Here is a 22,817-nt window from a genome sequence, read left to right as displayed (position 1 = left end):
TATTTATTTTTGGGACAGAGAGAGACAGAGCATGAACGGGGGAGGGGCAGAGAGAGAGGGAGACACAGAATCGGAAACAGGCTCCAGGCTCCGAGCCATCAGCCCAGAGCCTGACGCGGGGCTCGAACTCACGGACCGCGAGATCGTGACCTGGCTGAAGTCGGACGCTTAACCGACTGCGCCACCCAGGCGCCCCACTTCTTATATTTAATAATGAAGAGAATCCAGCTTTCTTTAGGGCTGGCAGGGTCATATTTGCCAGACTCTTAACCTCTTTCAGTGTCCCATTCCTCAGCAATTCCAGTAATCAGTAGCTCAATCTTAAGGGACATGTTTGCACTGCTCAAACTGTTCAGGTGCTTCCTGATATAGGTATAAACGGGTTCTCTGCCTGCATAACTTTAGTTCAGTGGCTTTCGTTTTCTTCCCTTGGAACCCAGACAGATGAAAGATTGGCATTTTTTAACCTAATTATAGTTTCGTTTATGATTAGATAAATGGGTTAACAAGTGGAGACTCTAAAACCATTTATCTTCTAAAATCATTAGGTATGCCAAAAGTTAGTTTTTAAGTTTTTAGTATAGTTTCAGGGTGGTTGATTAGTTGGCTTGAGAAAAGGAGGTTAATTTTTAGTTATAGTGTAGGTATATTTAATATTAATTCAAAACTCAAAATTTAAAATAAATATATTGCAGGCCATGTATGGTCTGAAGCAGCAGTCAGCATATTTTTTTCTATAAAGGGCTAGAAAAGGTCTGTCCCAGCTCCTCAACTGTGAAAGCAGCCACAGACAGAAGTATTAGTGAATGGGCATGGCTGTATTATCGATTTACCAAAACTATCTGGACAGTAGGCCAAGGTCTGTTGACCTTTGGAGTATATTAATGTTCTAAGAGATCCTTCTTGTACCTCTGTCTTCACCTCTTCCTCTCCTTTGTTATGCATTATTTTGAATATCTATTTATTATCTATTAAATGCAAACAGTTGTTGATGGTGCTGGTCCTACAGAGAGGAATGAGATACAATCTCTGTTTGATCAAGAGAGAGAAAATAAAAGGAACAGATGATGGTATCTGGCATTAGTTTGTGGGTCTGAGTGCTGAATGATAAGCCATTTATAATCACAGCTGTCCTTAAGATCCCACATATGGGAATGTTGGTGTTACCAAGTTTTTAAATCCTGTTCCAGAGCTGGAGTCAATAGAAGCATCCAAATAAGGGCTGAGAATGGATGACTGAGCTGGGTAGTGGTACAACTGTGTTTTGAGTATCAAGGCATTCAAGCAACTGTCAGCCTGAATCTCACATCAGGAGGATTTGAGAGAGAGCCATGACACATACTAGTCCTGAGATAATTTTAGTTTGTGCAGACATTGTCAGTGACATGTGGCTTTGCTATGGGAAAAAATTCAGTGGTGTTCTCCTTTCACTCTTTGGAAATCCTGCCTCGGCTTCATATTCTCCATGTTTCAAGTTAGCTTTCACTCTGAAGCAAAATTCTTCATATCAGGTGCACCCTTCTGCTCTTACCTTTATTTAAGTATAAACAAAACACTCATTTCTTAAATGAATACAGATATTCAATATTCATTAACCTGATTTGTAACCTGCAGTAAGATGTGGGTGAGATGAGGCATAGTATACCTTACCATGTAGATTATTAAAGACACATTTTTGACCTCGAGGCCTTTCCAGTTGCCTTACATTTGTGGTTCACATATTTGATTAGCTTTGGAGCCACATGACAACTCTGCTTTTCTTTTCCTCTCCTGTAGCTAATTAAAACAAGGCCTTTGTGTAGATCATAACCAAAACCCAAAGTATTTCTACGTTCAGGGAATGTCATCTGTGTTCTTTTAGACAGGTATTTGGGGTGATTGACCTTTATATCCTTTATATCCTATCCTTTATCCCTATCCCAGGTCTGCTACAAGGAAAAGTATTTAATTATGGTGTTTTTGTTTAGGAAATCATCAGTTACTTAATTTGATTTGTGTAATTTTTCTGTCAGTTTGGGATTCTGATAAACCATGTTTGAAAATATTTTAGATGTTCTGACAGTTCTAATTCACCCACTAATTTTTAGATGTTCAGAGTTTTACAGTATAGAGAAACTGGAATAATAATTTCTGTTGTATTTTTGGTAGTTATAGGAAATGAGAAAATACTAATTCGTTTTACAGTTAAAAGTTAGGTGACTAAATAATGGTACTTGGGTCAGTTTAATTAAAATGCTAATACTGTTTAGCATTTTAAGTCTTATTAGGAAATGTGAAGAAAGTTGCCGTAGGAAGGCTGGACTTGGTGCAACATTAGTGTCTACTAGATGGCAGGCTGCGTCTGGTTCACTGCCTTTGCTCTTTTGTTGATAGCTACACACATAACATCGAAGCTGTGAGTTGTGATGAAGCACTGGTAGACATCACTGAGATCCTTGCAGAGACCAGACTTACTCCTGATGAATTTGCAAATGCTGTCCGCATGGAAATCAAAGACCAGACCAAATGTGCTGCCTCTGTTGGAATTGGTTAGTGTACAGCTTATCTCATATGATTCATTTTACTCAAAGTATTGTTTTGTGATCATTGAATATCGTTTAATATTTAAGAGTGATTTTTTTTTTTTTTTTTTAGATTTTGGTGTTTTTTTTTTTATCATACCACATAGGCCCTGACTTCTAAAACTGTTCTTAGTATCACTCATATTTGTGTAATACGTGAGATAAAAGTGTTAGAAACGCAAGTCAGTGATTGATAATGATATCTTTCAGATAAACAAGTTGGAATATTTTAGTTTTTCAAAAAATGGGGAGAATTGAATTCAGTATTTGTAAACATACTCTTTAAAAACACTTTCTTTCTTACATGTGTGTTAAAAAACACATACTCTTTTTTAATACTTCCTGAGAGGAGGAGAGGGCATGCCACACCACACAGGGCCACATGGAGAAGCCCCCAGTTTTGGTCAGGAGGCAGAAGCAGGGTGAGAGGAAATCCTAGGCCAGAGCCTATATTGGGGTTTCTGTGGGAAAAGCTGGACAGAGCAGAGCAAACAGCCTTGAATTGGCTACTGTGGATAATCCTGTGGTTTTAGGGCTATATGTGGAGATCTCTAGTCTCCTGGTACCTTGGCCCTGGGATGATTTAGGGGAGGAAAACACTGTTTTTGTGTGTGAGCTTGATGAGATGGTTGGGGGTGGCTGGCTTGCATATGAGAGATGTTGATAGGTGTTGATATGACAGCTGTTTGCTGTCCTTAGGAACCAGCTAGCCCTCTCCCCAGCCAGCAAGATTTTAAAGGTGTCAGAACATGGTATCATAAGATACAGAAAATAAAAAACATGATTAATACATTCATAGCATTCTTCCTGTTACTAGCTGGCCTACCTTTATCCTCCCGTGTTTGGCCCGCAGATCCTTCTCAATATTCATTTAGGGCTTATTTTCTGTATTCCAGTATCTGGCATGGGTTTTGTTGTTTGCTTTAACTTGTACTTCTTTCTAATTTACAGGTGTGACAATATGAGTACAGTACATTCTTTTAAGTTTAAGCACATAATTAAAACAAAAATCCCACATGATACTTCCATTCCTCAGCCCCCTTTCCACAACTCACCACTTTTATCGTTTTAGTATGACTTTGCAGAACTTTTTCTCTTAATGAATATCTACATATCTACCCTAGGAAAACCCATAGTTGTTATATAAGTCTTCCGTAAGACTGGGCATGTCCTTTTTATAAGTCTTCCATAAATTCTGGAGATTTTATTATTTACATAGCAATTTACCTGACACCCTCCTCTCACAGACCCCTGATACCATCATCTCTGTCCCTGGTAGCCTTTTCCTCTGCTCTGCATTACTTCTCCATGTCCATACCACACCTGGGACCTCACTGTCACTATCTGTCTTTGTTTTCAAGATGCTCATACCCTCAATTTCTCCTGCACATGGTTTTTTTTTTTTTTTTAAATTAAATATAGTTTGTTGTCAAATTGGTTTCCATACAACACCCAGTGCTCATCCTAACAGGTGCCCTCTTCAATGTCCATCACCCACTTTCCCTTCTCCCCCACCTCCATCAACCCTCAGTTTGTTCTCAGTATTTAAGAGTCTCTTATGGTTTGCCTCCCTCCCTCTCTGTAACTTTTTGTTTTTTCCCCTTCTCCTCCCCCATGGTTCTTTGTTAAGTTTCTCAGGATCCACATATGACTTAAAACATGTGGTATCTGTCTTTCTCTGCCTTACTTATTTCACTTAGCATAACACTCTCCAGTTCCATCCACATTGCTACAAATGGCCATATTTTATTCTTTCTCATTGCCAAGTAGTATTCCATTGTATATATAAACCACATCTTCTTTATCCATTTGTCAGTTGATGGGCATTTAGGCTCTTTCCATAATTTGGCTATTGTTGAGAGTGCTGCTATAAACATTGGGGTACAAGTGCCCCTATCCTGCACATGTTCTGATTATACAGTGAGACTTCGGGTTCCTTGGGTTCCCTTCCCCCGCCTCTCCCTGCCCCCATAACCCCCCTTCCAATAGCACTCCTTTGGCTTTTTTTCCCTGCCTAGCCTGGATGCATTGGTTGGTGGGATGATCTGATTTCTGATCATTGCCTTCAGTGCCTGTAAACTTCCAATCATAAGATTAGGACTATTTTTTCTGTTCCTTTACCAGGGGTAGGAGGTGTTGAAATGACACTCAGTTGGGAACAAAGGGAATATCCGATAACCTATCCAATAACCATGTGGATTATAATCTGTCATACTTAACAGAATTCTGCCAGTTTTGTACTGTGTTTGTAATGATCAGAATTGAAATTTGTTTTTCATTGTTTTTGAAAGAAATTGGATAGGTAATTTGTCTGTAGATGTCTTTTTAAGAAATTTAAAAATAATTATGAATATTTCTTGAACATTTTTTTTTAACTTTATAGGTTCTAATATTCTTCTTGCTAGAATGGCAACTAGAAAAGCAAAACCAGATGGGCAGTACCACCTAAAACCAGAAGAAGTAGATGATTTTATCAGAGGTCAGCTAGTTAGTAATCTACCAGGTAAATACAGATCTGTGCTTTTTAACTTTCATTTATTGTAAACATTTATTAGTGCTTTTCATAGTTTTGGAACATAATTCTTTTCCAAAACATGATTATATATTTTTTTATCCATGATTGAGTGCCATGAAAACTAGAATTTGAAATTCTGCAATGAGTAATCCCTTACCAGGACCTGCATGTTACCTTTTACTTCTGTTTCTCACATCTTTTAGTTTAAGTATTTCTCAAGTGACAAGATCAGGGGATGCTAAGAAGTCATTTTAAATATGATGAAATTGACGTTTCGCCCCTTAAATAAATCATAATTGAAATTGTGTACTTCTAGGCCAAATACAAAGTTTGAGAATCGATACCCCTATTTATAAAATTATACTGCTGCACTTGTGACAGGTTTCTGAGTTTAGTAAGAAAAGTAGAAAATGTACGAATCATATTAGGAAGAGTAAAGCCTAAAGATGAAGTGTTATGTTTTGTTAACTCAGAGGTTGAAGTAAAATGTCCATCTCCACCTTTCTCTGCTAAGGGCCAGAATGTTTAGTTATTTTATATTTTTGTGTGGTTACTGTGTGGCTAACAATCCTAGCATGTAAAAATCTTTCCATAGACAAATCATCAAATATAATTATAACTGAAAAACAGTTGCCCTTTTGAGGCCTGGAATAGATCTAATTTTTTTTGTGTGTAGGACAATTCTGGTGGGGCTCAAAACCATGAACCGTAAGATCATGATCTGAGCTGAAATCAAGGGTCAGATGCTTAACCGACTGAGCCACCCAGGCGCCCCAGTAGATAGATACCTCTTTCTAAGAAATGTCTCTAGGGGAAGTGTCAGACTCTTGATCTCAGCTCAGGTCTTGATCTCAGGGTCATAAGTTCAAGCCCTTTGTTAGGCTCCATGCTGGATTTGAAGCCTACTTAGGAAAAAAAAAAAAAAAAAAAATGGGAGTTTAAGCTTTTTTTATTAGCCATCTCTATTAGTTTGCTAAGGCTACCATAACAAGATACCACAGACTGCATGGCTTAAGTAACAGAAACTTATTTTCTCAGGATTCTGGGGGCTAGAAGTCCAAGATTGAGTTGTCAGCAGGGTGGTTTTTTTCTGAGACCTCTCTCCTTGGCTTGTAGACTGACCATCTTCTCCCTGTGTTGTCACATGGTCTTTTTTCTTCATGCGTCTGTGTCCTAACCTTTTCTTACAGGGACACCAGTCATGCTGGATTAGGACCCACTTGTATATGACCTTATTACTGCAATTACCTCTTTCAAGTTCCTGTCTCTAATTATAGTCACATTCTGAGGTATTGAGTGTTAGAAGGAGACACAGTTCAGTCTATCACACCATCTTCTTTAAACTGAATCATTTTTGTTAGTTTTGTTTGTTTGGGGTTTTTTGTTTTCTTTTGTTTGTTTATTTTTACAAGAAATAGAGTTTTTAGTTCCTGAAACTGGCAGTCTTCCCTCTCACTTCCTTTTGTTTCCTGGCCAGAGGGACTTTATTTCTTGAAGGGCAAGTTTTTGAAGTTCCATGTCCTGGTTGAATTCTTACGCACAGCATTGAATTTCCTAGGGGATGTCTGAAATATAGTGAGGGGTGGCAAGATTGGCTCCCTCTGGCAAGCCATCTTCCCATGTGGCCTCCTGTCTTCAAAACCAGGTTGTATCCACCCAAAATTCTTCATGTGATTTCCATGTGTCTATCAACTTTTAGCAAATTCCCAAATTCTTAATCAGATAAATTTAGAACATTTCAGGTATGCAAAATGTCACTCTTTGCTGTTGTTATGCCTGTCTTGAAGATGGCGTTATAATCATCTTTTTTCCAAAGTGTGCTCCACAGAATACAGGCTGTTCCTTTAAAAAAAGATTTCACATGTGTGTGGGTACCATCCCTGCTGGAGACACACATGGTAAAAGTTGAGAATTGTTGCAGTAACCATATTTTTGTTAGGAAGCAGTCATTTCCCAAAGATATTTGAGGATGAATAGATAGTGCCTATTAACATCTTGTGGAAAATATGGTATTTAATATGATAGCTCTCTGGTCAATAACCAGAAGAAACTCAGGATGAATGAACACACCTCCCCTGTTGTCCTCTGCAAGCTCTTTTTGGCCCTCTGTGCCCATAAATGTATACATGGCACACAGTTGTCTAGCACAACATATACAATTACTGTAGCTACCTCAGAAAGAGAAAACACACTTCCAATAAGTTTATGTTTTAGGGGACTCTACAGAAAAATGATTACATGTTACACTAACATTACCTAATGAGACCTGTTTTATTTAATTAAAGAAAGGATTGTCCCCAACAGCTATTTGAATACAATAGCCACTTCTTTGAGTTCTTTGGATCTTTGCAAGGCTTTTCACCTTATGTGTGTGCCCTTAACTGAAGGACCTGCTGCACCTGGGTTTGAGCACCCAGCCTGCGGTTGCCATCTCTTCATGCCATTCTTAGAGAAACACCATGAACATGTAGGTGTACATAAAGATGTGCGCTTTTCTTTTTTTTTTTTTCTTTTTTTTTTTTTTTTTTTTTTTCAACGTTTTTTATTTATTTTTGGGACAGAGAGAGACAGAGCATGAACGGGGGAGGGGCAGAGAGAGAGGGAGACACAGAATCGGAAACAGGCTCCAGGCTCCGAGGCATCAGCCCAGAGCCCAACGCGGGGCTCGAACTCACGGACCGCGAGATCGTGACCTGGCTGAAGTCGGACGCTCAACCGACTGCGCCACCCAGGCGCCCCAAGATGTGCGCTTTTCTGATATGGGAACCAGTAACTAGGTGAAGCTAGGAAGATTTAAGATTTAATTAATTATAGTCAAATAAAATTCATTTCCTCATCTGCACTAGTCACATTTCAGTGCTTAATAGCCACATGTGGCAAGTGCCTACTGGATTAGACAGCACAGATAAAGAACATTTTCATCATCACAAAAAGTTCTCCTAAACAGTTAATTTAGATGGTGAAAACTTTATTCTTCTATGGCACTGTCCGTGCCAAGTCTGGATGCCAGGCGAAGAGATATTACTGGCTGTTTTTAATCTAGAATAATAGTTATGCTTCAAGGACAGATAACAAGTCTTTGTCCCAGTGGCTGGACCGGGAGCTTCCACATCGCCTTTTTTTTTTTTTTTTTTTTTTTTCCTCTTCTCACTTGGTTCTAGGCTAGCATATTTTCTTTCACTTTCCTTTCTAGGTGGCTGCACTCAGTTTGAGCCTCAAGACCCTATTACTTTGTCCTTAGAGGTGTCTCCTTTCCTTACAAATACATGATGCAGTCAGTTAAACTAGCAGTCCTCTTAGGGTTTTGGTGCTGATTAATTTTTCCTCCCCACGCAGTATGGTAGGGGTTAGAGGTGGGCTGCCGCCCCCACATGCTTCTCTCTCCTATTCAACTTCAGGGCCATTCCATTTCGTTAGGTAAGCTTGCAGCAGACTGGGTCTTTTGTTTTTCCCTAGAGGGACAGTGTACTGAGATTAGGTTGACTGTAGTTAATTTGGTGATATTTAATATGATAGCTTTTCTTTTGTACCTACTGGCTAATAATCTGTTCCGCTGTATTGAAGATACTGTTCAGAAACAATAGGTTTTCCCCCTGCCACACCCCAGCACACATAGAATTAATCCAGGATTATTGCCTCTTGCTGATTTTGCAAGTCAGAACATATCAACAACTCTCCAGATCTCCGAGGGAACACGAATAGTGTGTCATGTGTGACTTTGGCCAGTTTAGTGTCTTTCTTGAGTTTCTCCTCCCCATCATGAAAAATACTCAGATAGGTTTCACTTAGAATTTCACCTTTTTGTGAATGATATTCCTCTGGTAGATTTTGTTGTTGTTAAAGCTGACTCTGGTATTCTTTCTTGTTCTCTGTTCTTACTTGAACTTTAAAATGGCACTGATGGGAGGCAGCACCCTTAACACCTTTCATCTAACTTCAGGAGGGAATAACTTTTCCCACCTCCATGGCCATAGATCTCTTGTAAAGTTGGCAGCCTCCTAACCCTGGTAACTGCTTCAAAGAAGTTCTCCTGGCAGAGCCTGGACTAGACCAGTTGTCCTTCTGCCGAAGACCATTGAGAGAATAGACACTGGAAGAATTATAATCAAGTAATGAGCAGAACATAGCAGACTTCACTCTGAGCTCTCCACCAAGCTTCTACAGAAGACCAAAAACAGTCTTTTTCTCATTGGTGGAAATTACTGATTTGATGGTGCAGAGCCATCGTGACAAGAATTTTAGTTTCCTAGGTTACTCTTAAATATCTCTCTTAGATATGTGTACCTTTGTTAAGATCTTGGGCAAATTGAGAGTGACAACTCATCAGTATCCTCCAGGTGAGGCTCAGACCTTGCATCTGGAAGAGAAGGAGACAGGGACTGTGCTGCATGCAGGAGAGCTGAGACCTTTTCAGGGAGATCGTCTTTGTTGATAGAAGAAATCTATCTTGTCTCCGCTGCCACTTTGTTTGCTTAGGAACCTTCATCCCCAGGTCACTTTGTCCAGTATGACAGCAATAATGTTTGTAGTTTTGGACCTACGTTGAAGGTTTCTCGTTTTAGTTTCCATTCATAGCAAGTGAGGCTGAAAGTGTCGAGAGGTTTGGCTGTCACAGAAATCATGGTAGAATTCCTAACACTTGGAGTCCCACTAGGTCATACTGTAGGTCATACTGTAGGTCATACTGTAGACCTGTTTAAATAGGTCTGTAACTTCATTAGTTGATTCTGTGAATAGGAAATCTTAATATTACTCAGTAATAAAGATAGCATTCCTTTGAGAACTTACCTAGTTACACATATTTGAGAAGGTTCACCTATATGTAGAGCTCAGATTGAGAAGTAGTTTCTAGAAATACCTTTACTAGCAGTTGCGCTAAAAAATTCTTTAATCTTTGAGATGCTTCAATTATGTCACTTAAAAATTTTAAGGGAAATTATTTTAAACTAGTTTTTTGGGTGAATAATAGTTCTTTAACATTGCTGAATTGTTTTTAATGGTTTATGTGCAGAATTATAGAACTATACATATCTCCTTTTCTAGGAGTTGGACGTTCAATGGAATCCAAGTTGACATCTTTGGGAATTAAAACTTGTGGAGACTTGCAGTATATGACAATGGCAAAACTCCAAAAAGAATTTGGTCCCAAAACAGGTCAGATGCTTTATAGGTTCTGCCGTGGTTTGGATGATAGACCAGTTCGAACTGAAAAGGAAAGAAAATCTATTTCAGCTGAGATCAACTATGGAATAAGGTTTACCCAGGTACTGATCTCGTAACGAGTTTTATCCATTTACTCTTATCTCTTCACATAGTCCCCCTCTCCAACTAGTCCGTAGACTCTTGATGCTTGAAGTGAAGACTTTACACTCTTGCTGCTTCCGTGGCTTGCAGAATATTTGTTTTTAACAGACACTTAGCAGGATATAAAGAGTATATATGTTTGGTTTTGAAAGTGAAAATACTTGAGAATTATTTGGTATGTAGGAAAATAACATGGGAGATCTGCTGTGTTTGTCTCTCCATAGCCAAAAGAAGCAGAAGCTTTTCTTCTGAATCTCTCAGAAGAAATTCAGCGACGACTTGAAGCTGCTGGCATGAAGGGTAAACGCCTGATGCTCAAAATCATGATACGAAAGCCTGGGGCCCCTGTAGAAACTGCAAAATTTGGAGGCCATGGAATTTGTGATAATATCACCAGGTAAGCTTATTTAAAAGAGTTTGGATAATTGATATTTTGGTGCAGGTTATTACAATTAATAGAAAATGAAGAAAACCAAGGAAGAGTATGAATAAAGATCTCTGAATTCAGAGGATATCTGGTACTCTGCAGCGCTGGGCCTCAGCCCAAGGCCATTGCAGCTGTGTCACTGCCCTCAGGTTTGGCTACTCACATGCACCTGTGTGCCTGACCTTCAGCAGGGTCTTCAGGCTATTGACTTCAGTGCACGGACAGAAGGAAAGGGAAACTGTTGCCACTGTGGCAACAATTGTGACAGGGTCTTGGAGGGGTGAGGGTCAGTACAGTGATTCAGAAAGTGATTTTAATGAGACATTTTCTTTGTTTAGGGAGGTGTAGTTTCTGTGTCTGAAATGATTATTGTCTTTCTAAACTGGTAGAAAGCATTTAAAACCCCCTTTTATTAAATATGAGGGCCACTAATATAAAACTTCCTGTGAAGTTTGTGACAAATATGAAAATACCTAATTTTTGTGCCATTTTGTTAACACATGGTACACTATATTTTATCTGTCAGATCAACCAAAGCCTTGAGACTTCTGACCCTGAAAGCCACACATAAGGAATTGTTAAAAAAAAAAAAAAAAGTTAAGGGTTAGTTCATGCCTGCCATAGAAATTATGTTTGTGTGTATAGTGATGTTGCCACAAGTCACAAGAGGACTGCCCTCCATTACAGGCAGATTCTAGCTTTATCATTCATGCATTTGTTCACCATGAAAACAGGGGTTATAAATTGTACTTTAAACAACACGTTTATAAAATACCTTTTCAGGTAGTTGGTAATCTTTATTATATTTACCTATTTTTTTAAATGTTTATTATTTTGAGAGAGAGAGCACAAACGGGGCAGGGGCAGAGAGAGAGAGAGAGAGAGAGAAAGGGGGAATCCCAAGCAGGCCCTGCACTGTCAGCACAGAGCTTGACGTAGGACGGGAACTCAAACCGTGAGATCATGACCTGAGCCAAAACCAAGAGTTGGGTGCTTAACTGAGCCACCAAGGCGCTCCTGTATTTAACCTATTTTAATAAACATTTTGATGTATCCGTATTTTGAATGCTGTATTAGTTAAATACAGTGTTAGTGGTCATTTCTATAACAAGTTGGTTATGAGGCCCTAACTGTGGAATAGAGTGATCTTTTTACACATGGTTTCTATGAGAAAATCAGATCTAGTTTATTAATACCTTGGGAATGCAACCTAGAACTTGCTTTGTACAAGGTACATGAAAAGGATCATCCAAAAACTAATTTTTCTTTAGAAAGAGAACTGGCAGTAGAGTGTCCTTTTGTCATGTATGCATTTTTAAATGTCTTAGCATTGTATATTTTGGTGCATCAGTAGTACCTGGGGGCTCTGTCTAATTTTAGTAAGAAAATCAGCCTTCATTTAATCCTTTTTGGAGAATCCAGGTACTCCAAAAATATAATTATAACAGTAAGAAAAACTAGGATTAATTATACTGAACCCCCTGCCCCCCAGTTGAAGGATAATATTCAGACTTTTTTGTAAGCACATACCTCCTTGCTGTTGTTAGTATTTGTTCCATTTTTGTTCTGAACTTAAAAAGTTTTATTATGAAAAATTTTAAACATATTTAAAAGTAGAAATAGTAGAACTATTATGAACCCCATTACCTGATCTCAACAGTTGCTGTCAGCTCCTCGGATACCATCCTTCCTCCCCTTCTCCCAGTGATTTTGAAGTGAATTTCCTATACAGTCTTGTTTCTTCCATAGGTGTCTCAGTGTTTGTCTCTAACAAGATGAGGACTCTTTGTTTGGTGACCACAGGACAGTTCAAAACCTGTGTAGAGGCACCTAGGTGGGTGGCTCAGTCGGTTAAGCGTCCGACTTTGGCTCAGGTCACAATCTCACGGTTTGTCGTTTTGAGCCCCACATCGGGCTCTTTGCTAATAGCTCAGAGCCTGGAGACTGATTCAGATTCTGTGTCTCCCTGTCTCTTTGCCCTTCCCCTGCTCATCCTCTCTCTCTCTCTCCCTCCCTCCCTCCCTTCCACTCTCAAAAATAAACATTAAAAAAAAATTTGGGGGGGGGGGTGACCCTGAGTGGCTCAGTCGGTTAAGCGTCTGACTTCACCTCAGGTCATGATCTCATAGTTTGTGAGTTCAAGCTCAGAGCCTGAAGCCAGCTTCTGATTCTGTCTCCCTCTCTCTCTCTGCCCCTCCACTGCTCATGCTGTCTCTCTCTCTCAAAAATAAACATTAAAAAAAAAAATTAAAAAAAAAATTTTTAATGTTAAAAAAAAAAAACACCTGTGTATAAAATGTACATTTTGCTGTGCCCTTAAAATACTAACTTTGGATAAGATGATAATGAAAAAGAACACATGATGAATCAGAACAAGTGTAATTTTATAAATGTTATCAAAATGCAGATCGGTTATAAACCATTAACTTAAACTTAACATTTTGGTAGTGTTCTAACTGCCTGAGGAAGGCTTTAGGTGTGGGATTATGAAATATTATAACACTGACCTTGTATTTCCTCTAATTCAGGGGTTGATACACTCTTTCCTGTGGGCCATATCCATCCTTGGGCCTGTTTTTATGTGGTCTTTGTGAGCCAAGAATGATTCTTATATGAAAGTTTGTAAAGAGTGAAGACCATGTGAGAGGAACCACAAAGCACAGGCGATTCATTCTCTGGTTCTTTACAGAAACAGGCTGTGGGCGCCTGCTGTAGTCCCCACTGAAGTAATGTTGGGCTGAGTTAAGCAGTGGTAGTCCACAGTCCACAGGATTCCATTGTAAATTGCATGTCAAAGAGCCATATGTAGGTTGAGATCTGTGGCTTGATTATCACGCGGAAAAATTTTCTCTTAACAGTTTTCCTTTGGGCAAAGACTTTTTTCCCCCTTGGAGTTCTTTTGTGTATATGTATTTTTAATTTGAATTTTATACACACACACAGTCCCTTGCACTACTTCTCTTTCATTGCCTATTGCTGTTTCCCCTGTATGCACATTTCCTTTGCCCCCAGGCAGTGTTAACATTATTATGATCATGTGCACACTGTATGTGGATGAGCATATAGTTCACTGTGACCTCATTCCCTTTTTTGTTGAACTTGTTTTTCCTGGAGTTCTGAGCATCTTGTTTGGTTTGTTGGCCTTTTTTTTGTGAATTTGCCATTGAGTTTATCTCCAAAGTCCCTCCTAGTGTGTTTCAGTACACCAGAATCAACTGGTTTGATCTTTTTACTTGGGGCCCTCCAGCAAGCTAAATGCAATCAGGATTAGTTTAAGACCTACTATAAAGTGGGAGTCTTGGGGTATCCCTTCTCTGTGATCTGTTGATCCCTGGTCTCCTCATCCTAGTGTCTATTGAGAAAGAGTTCATGGGCATAAATTGTTTTTGAACCTGTCTGTGCTAATGCTCAGTAGTTTTGTTGACTTAAAATTTGTAACTTCTAGTTAGAAATTATTTCTCCTTATTTAAAGATTCCATTGTCCCCTTTTTTTCATGATTACTTTGGAGAAGTCCAGTATTCTGATTGCCTGTTCTTTACAGATCTGTTCTTTCTGGAACTTTCAGGATTTTCTCTTTAACTCAGGTTCTGGAATTTTATTTGGTCTTTATCTTTGTGCCAGGTACTTTGTCCATATTAATTTATTATTTCTACCAACATTTTAAACTTCTGAGTATTTTTTTAAAATTCTTTGGACATTTATTTTTTCAACTTTTTTTTTTTTTTTTTTTTTTTTTTTTGGGACAGAGAGAGACAGAGCATGAATGGGGGAGGGGCAGAGAGAGAGGGAGACACAGAATCGGAAACAGGCTCCAGGCTCCGAGCCATCAGCCCAGAGCCTGACGCGGGGCTCGAACTCACGGACCGCGAGATCGTGACCTGGCTGAAGTCGGACGCTTAACCGACTGCGCCACCCAGGCGCCCCAATTCTTTGGACATTTAAATATAGCATCTGTTATTTCACAGATGCAATATTATCTCTTATCTCTTAAATATACTTCTATTCCCTTTGTCACTTGTTTCTCCAGTTCCTTCTTTTCTCTTTTGACTGCTTTTATATTGGAGGTTTTCTTCAACTATCTGTCTTATTTCATGCCCCACATGAAATCTTCCCATCTCCTGCCTACAGTGGGTGAGCACGCGTGAAGATGGCAGCCAGCATTCTGGTTCCTCCATAGGAAGAGCAGTCTAGGTGGGAAGGAAGAGTGTATGCTGCTTTTGAGCAAGGTGCCTCCCTCTCTCCTTGGCCATGCATGATGTCCCCTGGCTCTCAGCATCGACATTGGCGTGTACAAAATCCCAGAGGAGGGGCGATCTATGTGTCTGCTGCACGTGCACATTCTTGGTCCCTTTTCGCCCCCTTCACTGGTACCTGGCATCTCTAATCACTGAGTGTTTCTGAGGTTCTGTAGCATAAATTGGCTTATCTAAAGTGGTGCCTTGCTTTAGGCATTTAGCAGGCATATTTGGTAACTTAATACTTACTGATACGCTTTCATTGTTCTGAGTTACAGTTAACATTGGTCCTCTGTTCTTGTCTCCTCTCCTGTTTAGATTTTTTAGGAGTTTATGCCATTTAAAACTCATTTCAAAATAGTTAAGTGGTGTTCAGGAGAAATATAAACGTGTTTAAACCACCAGTCCACTAAAAACCTTGCTTTTAAGTTCTTCTGTATTTATTTGTGTTAAATAAATGTAATTAAGGTAACAAATCAATGTAAATATTTTCCTTAAAAAACTGGTACCTTTCATGGGTGTACATAATGTCCTCATGGTACTGAGAAAATAAATACAATAAAAGTAGTTTTTAGCACCTAATAATGCAGTCTCCTTTCTTCTAGAATTCTTAAAGATCTAAGAATTCTTAAAGATCTATTCTGGTCCTGCTGGGTTTTAGACAGGGTGCCACCATGTTTCCTTTGTCATTGTTGTTCATGCATTTCTTTATTGATTTCTAGAGCCTCTAAGAAATTGTTAATGCACATATTCACATGTTGAAATTATGTAGTGGCTTTACTTCAGACATGATAAAAGTAGAGTCAAGAACTAAAATACAGGGATTCATCTTTTATACCTCAACATAGATAATCTTGGAACCTAAGACTTCTCTTGGAATCTAAAACTTCATGTTTATATTCATGCTTTGGTTGCAACATAATGTTTGTATTTGTATATGCATTAACTAAAATACGTCTTTTTAAAAAATGTTTTCCAGTTTATTTTTAGTTGGCCAGGTCTTCATTAGCCTGTAACTCAAAGTCCCAGTGTTCTATATGGTTTTTCTTTTACACCCTGGCTGTCAGTGTAATTAATTTGTTATACTGGCTTCCTTGAAGGGGGGGGGGCTCTTGTGTTCATTTTTAAGGATTATCTTTACTACTTAATTACTTAAACTGTTTTTGTAACTTTCTTTACAGCTTTCCTATATCTCTTTAAACTGTTCCATACTCGTGAGGTACTAGTGAATATATATGGAATGTAGCTTTTGCTCCGTTAAAGTTAATTCTGTCATTTACAGGACTGTAACTCTTGACCAGGCAACAGATAGTGCAAAGATAATTGGAAAAGCTACACTAAACATGTTTCATACAATGAAACTAAATATATCGGATATGAGAGGGGTGAGTATATAACATTTTAAAATTCTGACTTTCTGTAATGTTTTTCTCACTTAAGGTTTGATCTGAGAATGGTCATGGCAGTGGGTAGTGGGTTTATGAGCAGATTTTCAGCTTCTTTGATTTGATACCAGAATAGAAACTGAAAAACTCTGGACTTTCTCCTCTGACCTGATTTTGTTATTTTTCAGAGAAGAGTCAAATTTGTTCTGAAAGCTCTTCGTTTTGTTTTCTGCCTAGAATAATTTTGTATCTTGAATTTTTATAAGTGTCTTTCAATTAACCAAGGGCTTATTTTACATACATTATCCTGCTTCTGGTTCTCATTGGTAGATGGGACTGTGAAGAGTGTGGAACTGCAAGTAATACTTATATCGTTAAGGTCCCTTTTAATCCAAAATTTATTCTGTGTCTGTTGATGCTCTAGAAGGGAGAACTTACCACCACAAACATGCCTTTGGGATGGATAGGTGAGAGGATATTAAAAAATGTAAAAACCTTAATTTTCTTAAGGATAAACCTTTGTAGGTTCTGTTGTGTGTGTGCTCACATATGTGAGTGAAAGGCAGTTATTGGTGTGGTATCTATGGAAGGATTAAAGAATTACTAAACCAGACATGATCAAAACTCCCTGAAATACTATTACAGTAAGGCTTTATGGTAGTGTGGGGCGGGGTGGGGGGTACAGTCTTCGAGAGCCCATGGTGTACCCAGAGCACTGCTCATCCCACCCCCCAAACCCACTTGTTTGAAAAGTTCTTCATTTAAAACAGAAAAATGGTAAGGGAAGTAAGGTTGCAAGTAGACTGTTCCTATAGGATCTTTTGTTTTTAATCTTAAAAATTTAGTTGATTAGAGCTTCAGTGGGATATAGTATTACACTTTTTTGGATTTTTCTGATTCTGAAGAGATTACAGTATATTTAGATAGAAATGGATACTCCAAGATTGAGGTGAATAACTGCTCACTAGCTAGTAGAGATACAGTTTTTGTAATAAATCATGTAGAAGGCTCTTTGAATACTTTAATTTTTTATTATAGAAATAGATCTAGAAGATCTTTCTAAAAAGGAATAGCTGAGAATTTTGCTTAGTTGAATTCATATTCTTGCTTTAGTTTTCCTGGAAACACATTTTCAACTCTGGTTCTAGGTTGGGATTCACGTGAATCAGTTGGTTCCGACCAACCCAGACCCTTCTTCATGCCCCACTCGTCCATCAGTTCTTCCTGGCGGGTCACACTCTGTCCTGGATCTCTTCCAGGTTCAGAAAGCGAAGAAATCCACAGAAGAGGAGCACAAAGAAGGTCAGTGGGCATCAGTGTGGTTCTTGTTAATACAACAGTTGTCTGGCATGGCTCTGTGACTTTTTAAGAAACAAACGGACATTCTGGATTATGATGAATCGATAGTATAGGTTTGTTTTACTTAAAATGGCTTAAAAGTAATCCATGCCATCCTGTCCCCGATGATACGAAGAAGCTACTTTATGTACTTTCTATACTTTCAGTATTTCTGGCTGCTATGGATCTGGAAATATCATCTGCCTCTAGAAATTGCACTTTCTTGCCATCTTTTTCAACACATCTGACATCAGGTGTCAATCCTGTTACTAGCAAAGCTGAGTCTTCAGGGAAATGGAATGGTCTACATTCTCCCATCAGTTTGAAATCAAGACTTAACCTGAGTATTGAGGTTCCGTCACCTTCCCAGGTATATTTTTATAGTTCTGAGTGTGATTTAAGTGCAACAGCAGTTTTAAAGTAGGGATGACGTTTTTAGGTAACAGCATAGCCGAGAAGGGGAGAAGAGGGTACTTGTCAGGGTAGATCACAGGCAGCTCATGGTGTTACAGAACTCCATATGGGAAATAATCAGGTTGGGGAAAGGTGGTGCTTTTGCAAAGATCAGCGACTCTTGCAAGTTGTAGAACATGGATGAAAGCTAGTTCTGCAACTGCCCGTCAGTAGCCACTTTACCTCTTTGTAGCAGCAATAATCACAGGGACTCCACTCTATTCAGCAGTATCGCTTTGTGATCATCAGTAGGGGCCCATGTTCAAGGTTTTTCTTGCAGCATTTGCAGACCATCCTTTCTGTAGAGTGAATGATTTTCCTAACGTAAGCGAGTAATTCCATTGGTATGGGCTGTAAACGTGGAATACTTTTGGAATTTTTGCTCCTTGTAAGGTTAAGATAGCACTTCAGTATATATTGGGAAAGTCCATTTCTATGCTTCACTGAATAGTAAGAGGCTGAAGGAAACAGACATGCCAGCTGTGAGGCTGGGAAAGGGACAGCTCTAATCAGCTGGGATTGGGTCCCGGTTGCTGTTGAGTTATCCAAAAATAGTTGATCCTGGCAAAGTAGAAGATTGGCCTACCCAATTTATAGGATTCCATCTCTAAATGGAAGTGCACCGATGGGCAGAGGATTCTGGTATGTAGGCCAAAGAAAAGTTAGTTTCTACAATCCCTTTTTTCTAACTTGGCTGTTGTCAGAACTAGAAGTTTTTGTATTTGGGGGCAGATAGTCTCCTGTCTGAAAGGTAAACTTCTGACCCAGGACTCCATTGTCCCATTCATTCCAAAAATGTGACGTACCCCATAGGCATTGTCCCTGCCCTTGGGAGGGGTCTGAGATCCAAGTTTGACAAAGGCTCTGTCTGCCCCTGTTGTAGTACAGATACAATGAGTATATTTGGACTTGCCTCATCCAGTGGTACTGCCCGTAGTTGTATGCTGGTCTCTCCAGACTCCACGTTAACTACTGAGGCCCCAGTGGCAAAAAGCCCAAGACATTCCAAAAATGTGCTGCTTTGAGGGGTTACCTTTCCTATCCTGCTTCTCTGCGCCTCATGTTGTCTGAGATGTTCAAATTGAAATTAAAGTGCTACATTAACACTCCTACCACTTCCTCTCTGAATATGCTTTAACTTCAGACTCATGTGGTATTTTATAGCTTGATCAGTCTGTTTTAGAAGCACTTCCACCTGATCTCCGGGAACAAGTAGAGCAAGTTTGTGCTGTTCAGCAAGGAGAGCTGCATGGCGACAAAAAGAAAGAGCCAGTAAATGGCTGTAATACAGGAATTTTGCCACAACCAGTTGGGACAGTTTTGTTACAAATACCAGAACCTCAAGAATCTAACAGTGATGCAGGAATCAATGTCATAGCCCTGCCAGCATTTTCACAGGTGAGTTAAATAAGGGACCTTTCACCCTACATATGCTCCGGGCAGATCTCATTTCTTTTCCTTTGGACCATAAACTCATGGTAGCTTACACCATATCCATTGGGGCCCAAGGCATTGGCTCATTTCTACATCATCTAAAGGACATGGACTCCCAGAGGAGGAGGACATGTATGTAGGTGCTTAAAATTTCCACCCAGAAGTAAGAAACACATTCAGTTCTTATTTTCTTGGCCAGGGAAGACCACTGGGCCACATTTTAAATAACTAGGTGGAGGCGGGGCACCTGGGTGGTTCTGTCAGTTGAGGGTCCAACTTCACCTCAGGTCATGATCTCACAGTTCATGAGTTTGAGCGCTGTGTTGGGCTCTCTGCCGTCAGCTCCAGACCCCGCTTCAGATCCTGTTATCCTCTCTCTCTGCCCCTCCTCCACTCACACTCTATCAAAAATAAACATTAAAAAATAAATAGCTAGGTGGAGATGTATAATCATAGACTAGAGACAATAACACAATCTAAGTTTGGTGTTTTTTAAAAAAAAGTACTACACGTAAACCTATTTTCTTGGGTTTGCTTCTCCTTTTTTTGGTGGGGGAGGGGGGAAGCATCTTTTTTAAAGTTCTTTTGAGAGAGTGAGTTCATGCAACCGAGGGAGGAGCACAGAGAAGGGTGCAAATCCCAACCAGACTCCATGCTGTCAGCGCTGAGCCTGATCTCACAACCTGTGAGCCGAAATCAAGAGTCAGAGGCTCAACTCACTGAGTCACTCTGGCGCCCCACTTCTCATTTCCTAGTGTTTCTTGCCCTGGTGGTTCTGCAGTGGGTGTTTTTTTTTTTTTAAGTCAGTTATTACTCAGAATTTTCTTATTCTCACCCTAAAACCTTGTGAGGATTTAATGAGCTTTAATATTGAGGCCCTAGTAAGAATTCATACAGATCAGAAAAGCATGATTTGAAAACAAAGTCTGTTTTGTGAAAAAATAGAGTCAACTCAAGTTTGACTCTGAACCTTGTTTCCACTAGGTGGACCCTGAGGTGTTTGCTGCCCTTCCTGCTGAGCTTCAGAAGGAGCTGAAGGCAGCATATGATCAAAGACAAAGGCAGGGGGAGAATGCCGTTCACCAGCAGTCAGCTGCTGCATCTGGTAAGCATAAGCGTGGGAAGGGACATGTAACACAACTGAAGATGAGGGAAATGAGGTCATTGGTAGGGTATGATTATTGTAGCAGATTAATGGCCAACATCTAAGCTGCTAATCATGTTAAGAGCTCTTTGTATTGGAGCAGAGGAAGTATATGATGCAGGTAAGTGTTGTCCTAGACCTAGTTGGAGTTGTGTAACTTCTGACTTCCATACCTTTACTTTAAAAGTAGTCTGGGGGCACCTGGATGGCTCAGTCCTTTGAGCATCCGACTCTTGATTTCAACTCAGGTTATAATGTCAGGGTTGTGGGATTGAGCCCTGTGTGTAAGGCTTTGTGCTGAGCATGAAACCTGCTGAAGAGTCTCTCTCCCTGTACTGCTCACTCTCTCAAATAAAATGAATGAATGAATTTAAAAGTTTGAGTTACCACCAGAAGTCTTTTGACTACATGTCAAGACTGACAGATCAGAGTATAGGTTTAAAACTGAATGAAAGGGGCGCCTGGGTGACTCAGTCAGTTAAGCATCTGACTTCGGCTCAGGTCATGATCTTGCAGTTTATGAGTTCGAGCCCCGCATCGGGCTCTGTGCTGACAGCTCAGAGCCTGGAGCCTGCTTCAGATTCTGTGTCCTCCCCTCTCTCTGCCCCTCCAATGCTCATGCTTGGTCTCTCAATAATAAATAAATGTTAAAAACTAAGAAAATCTGAAAGAAAGGTTCTGAACATGTATTCCAACAATGCCTGAACTGTTGAATTTTCATTTAATCTTTACAGCCCCCCCCCCTTTATAGATAAGCAATGCCCAAAAGATAAGATTTTTAGTGCCCCAAAGAAAGTGGGCACAGATAGTGGGTGTCCTACAGTCTGCGCTTTCATCCAGTTACTGCCTCCAATACTGTCTTGGTAAGAGGCCTGTGTTGGTGTGTGTGTGCGTGCACACGCAGCGTCTGTATTTAAAAGAAAGAAAGATTGCATGGTACTATCCAGACGTATGTTGTTGAAGATACCACGTTCATACTTTTTTAGTGCCAAAGAATCCGTTACATCAACTAAAACCAGCAGCAATGAAAGAAAAGAAACGGAACAAGAAAAAAAATCCCGTCAGTTCCCCAAAAAAGATTCAGAGCCCTTTGAAAAACAAGTTGCTTAATAGCCCTGTGAAAACTCTTCCAGGGGCTTGTGGGAGTCCCCAGAAGTTAATCGATGGGTTTCTGAAACATGAAGGTCTTGCTTCTGAGAAACCTCTGGTAATAATATTTTTAATACTTTTTAAGCTTTGACCTTTTATCAGATCTTAATGTACTTGATGTTATGTAAATATAGCACTTTTTGTCATTTGTTTTCTTAACAGGGAGAACTCTCTGCTTCCACTTCAGGTGTGCCAGGCCCTTCTGGTTTGCAGCCTGAGCCGTCTGGCCACATGAGACCCCCAGCACCCAACCTAGCGGGAGCTGTTGAATTCAGTGACGTGAAGACCTTGCTCAAAGAGTGGATAACTACCATTTCAGGTGGGCTTGGCTGGTGTGACAGCCACAGACTGAGAGGTAATGGTTCTAAAATTTTGGAACTTGAACCAGACTCAGCTATATAAATGCAACTCTTTTCTGAATCTGGTAAGCCAAAACCAGCCACCCTGTAACCTTTGAAACTCTGGGACTGACTTTGAAAAGCTCTATACTATAGACCACTGGTTGGATGGCTAGAAGTTGGGGGTAGTTGTAGAGATGCAGTTCTCCTTCATGCAAGCAGGCTGGTCCTTATTAAGAATTTCCCCTCTAGATCCAATGGAGGAAGACATTCTGCAAGTTGTGAAATACTGTACTGACCTAATAGAGGAAAAAGATTTGGAAAAACTGGATCTAGTAATAAAGTACATGAAAAGGTAATTATTCAATACTTTTATCTAAAGGACAAAATGGGGCATCTCACACAGCTACTTTTAAGGTGAGGCACAGAGCAAGTTTGACATTTGGGGGCAGTTAACTAAAGAGTTAGTGAAAAGGGGGTAACCTTTGTTTTGAATCCCAAGCAACTGCCAGAAGATCAAAGCTTGTTCCCCT

General features: G+C 39.7%; 1 protein-coding gene across 10 annotated transcripts in view; it reads left to right on the top strand.

The window, feature by feature from the left end:
* The window catches only part of REV1 (REV1 DNA directed polymerase), a 93,082-nt gene that overhangs the window by 69,699 nt on the left and 566 nt on the right, over positions 1-22,817 (top strand). For 9 of the 10 annotated variants that reach the window (XM_060645385.3, XM_078444390.2, XM_078444391.2 and 6 more), the window contains 12 exons: positions 2,374-2,528; positions 4,945-5,064; positions 10,120-10,340; positions 10,605-10,777; positions 16,326-16,428; positions 17,577-17,730; positions 17,934-18,136; positions 19,384-19,617; positions 20,638-20,758; positions 21,784-22,004; positions 22,109-22,265; positions 22,537-22,639. In XM_060645385.3, coding sequence (XP_060501368.2) covers positions 2,374-2,528; positions 4,945-5,064; positions 10,120-10,340; positions 10,605-10,777; positions 16,326-16,428; positions 17,577-17,730; positions 17,934-18,136; positions 19,384-19,617; positions 20,638-20,758; positions 21,784-22,004; positions 22,109-22,265; positions 22,537-22,639 — 1,965 coding nt within the window. The remainder of the gene's footprint in view (positions 1-2,373; positions 2,529-4,944; positions 5,065-10,119; positions 10,341-10,604; positions 10,778-16,325; positions 16,429-17,576; positions 17,731-17,933; positions 18,137-19,383; positions 19,618-20,637; positions 20,759-21,783; positions 22,005-22,108; positions 22,266-22,536; positions 22,640-22,817) is intronic. The other variant, XM_060645404.3, reaches the window with a different exon arrangement.

The sequence above is a fragment of the Panthera onca genome, chromosome A3, assembly GCF_046562875.1.
Source record: "Panthera onca isolate mPanOnc1 chromosome A3, mPanOnc1 haplotype 2, whole genome shotgun sequence".
NCBI lineage: Eukaryota > Metazoa > Chordata > Mammalia > Carnivora > Felidae > Panthera > Panthera onca.
The sequence above is the reverse complement of the archived record's forward strand: the minus strand, read 5'-3'. Positions and strand labels throughout refer to the sequence as shown.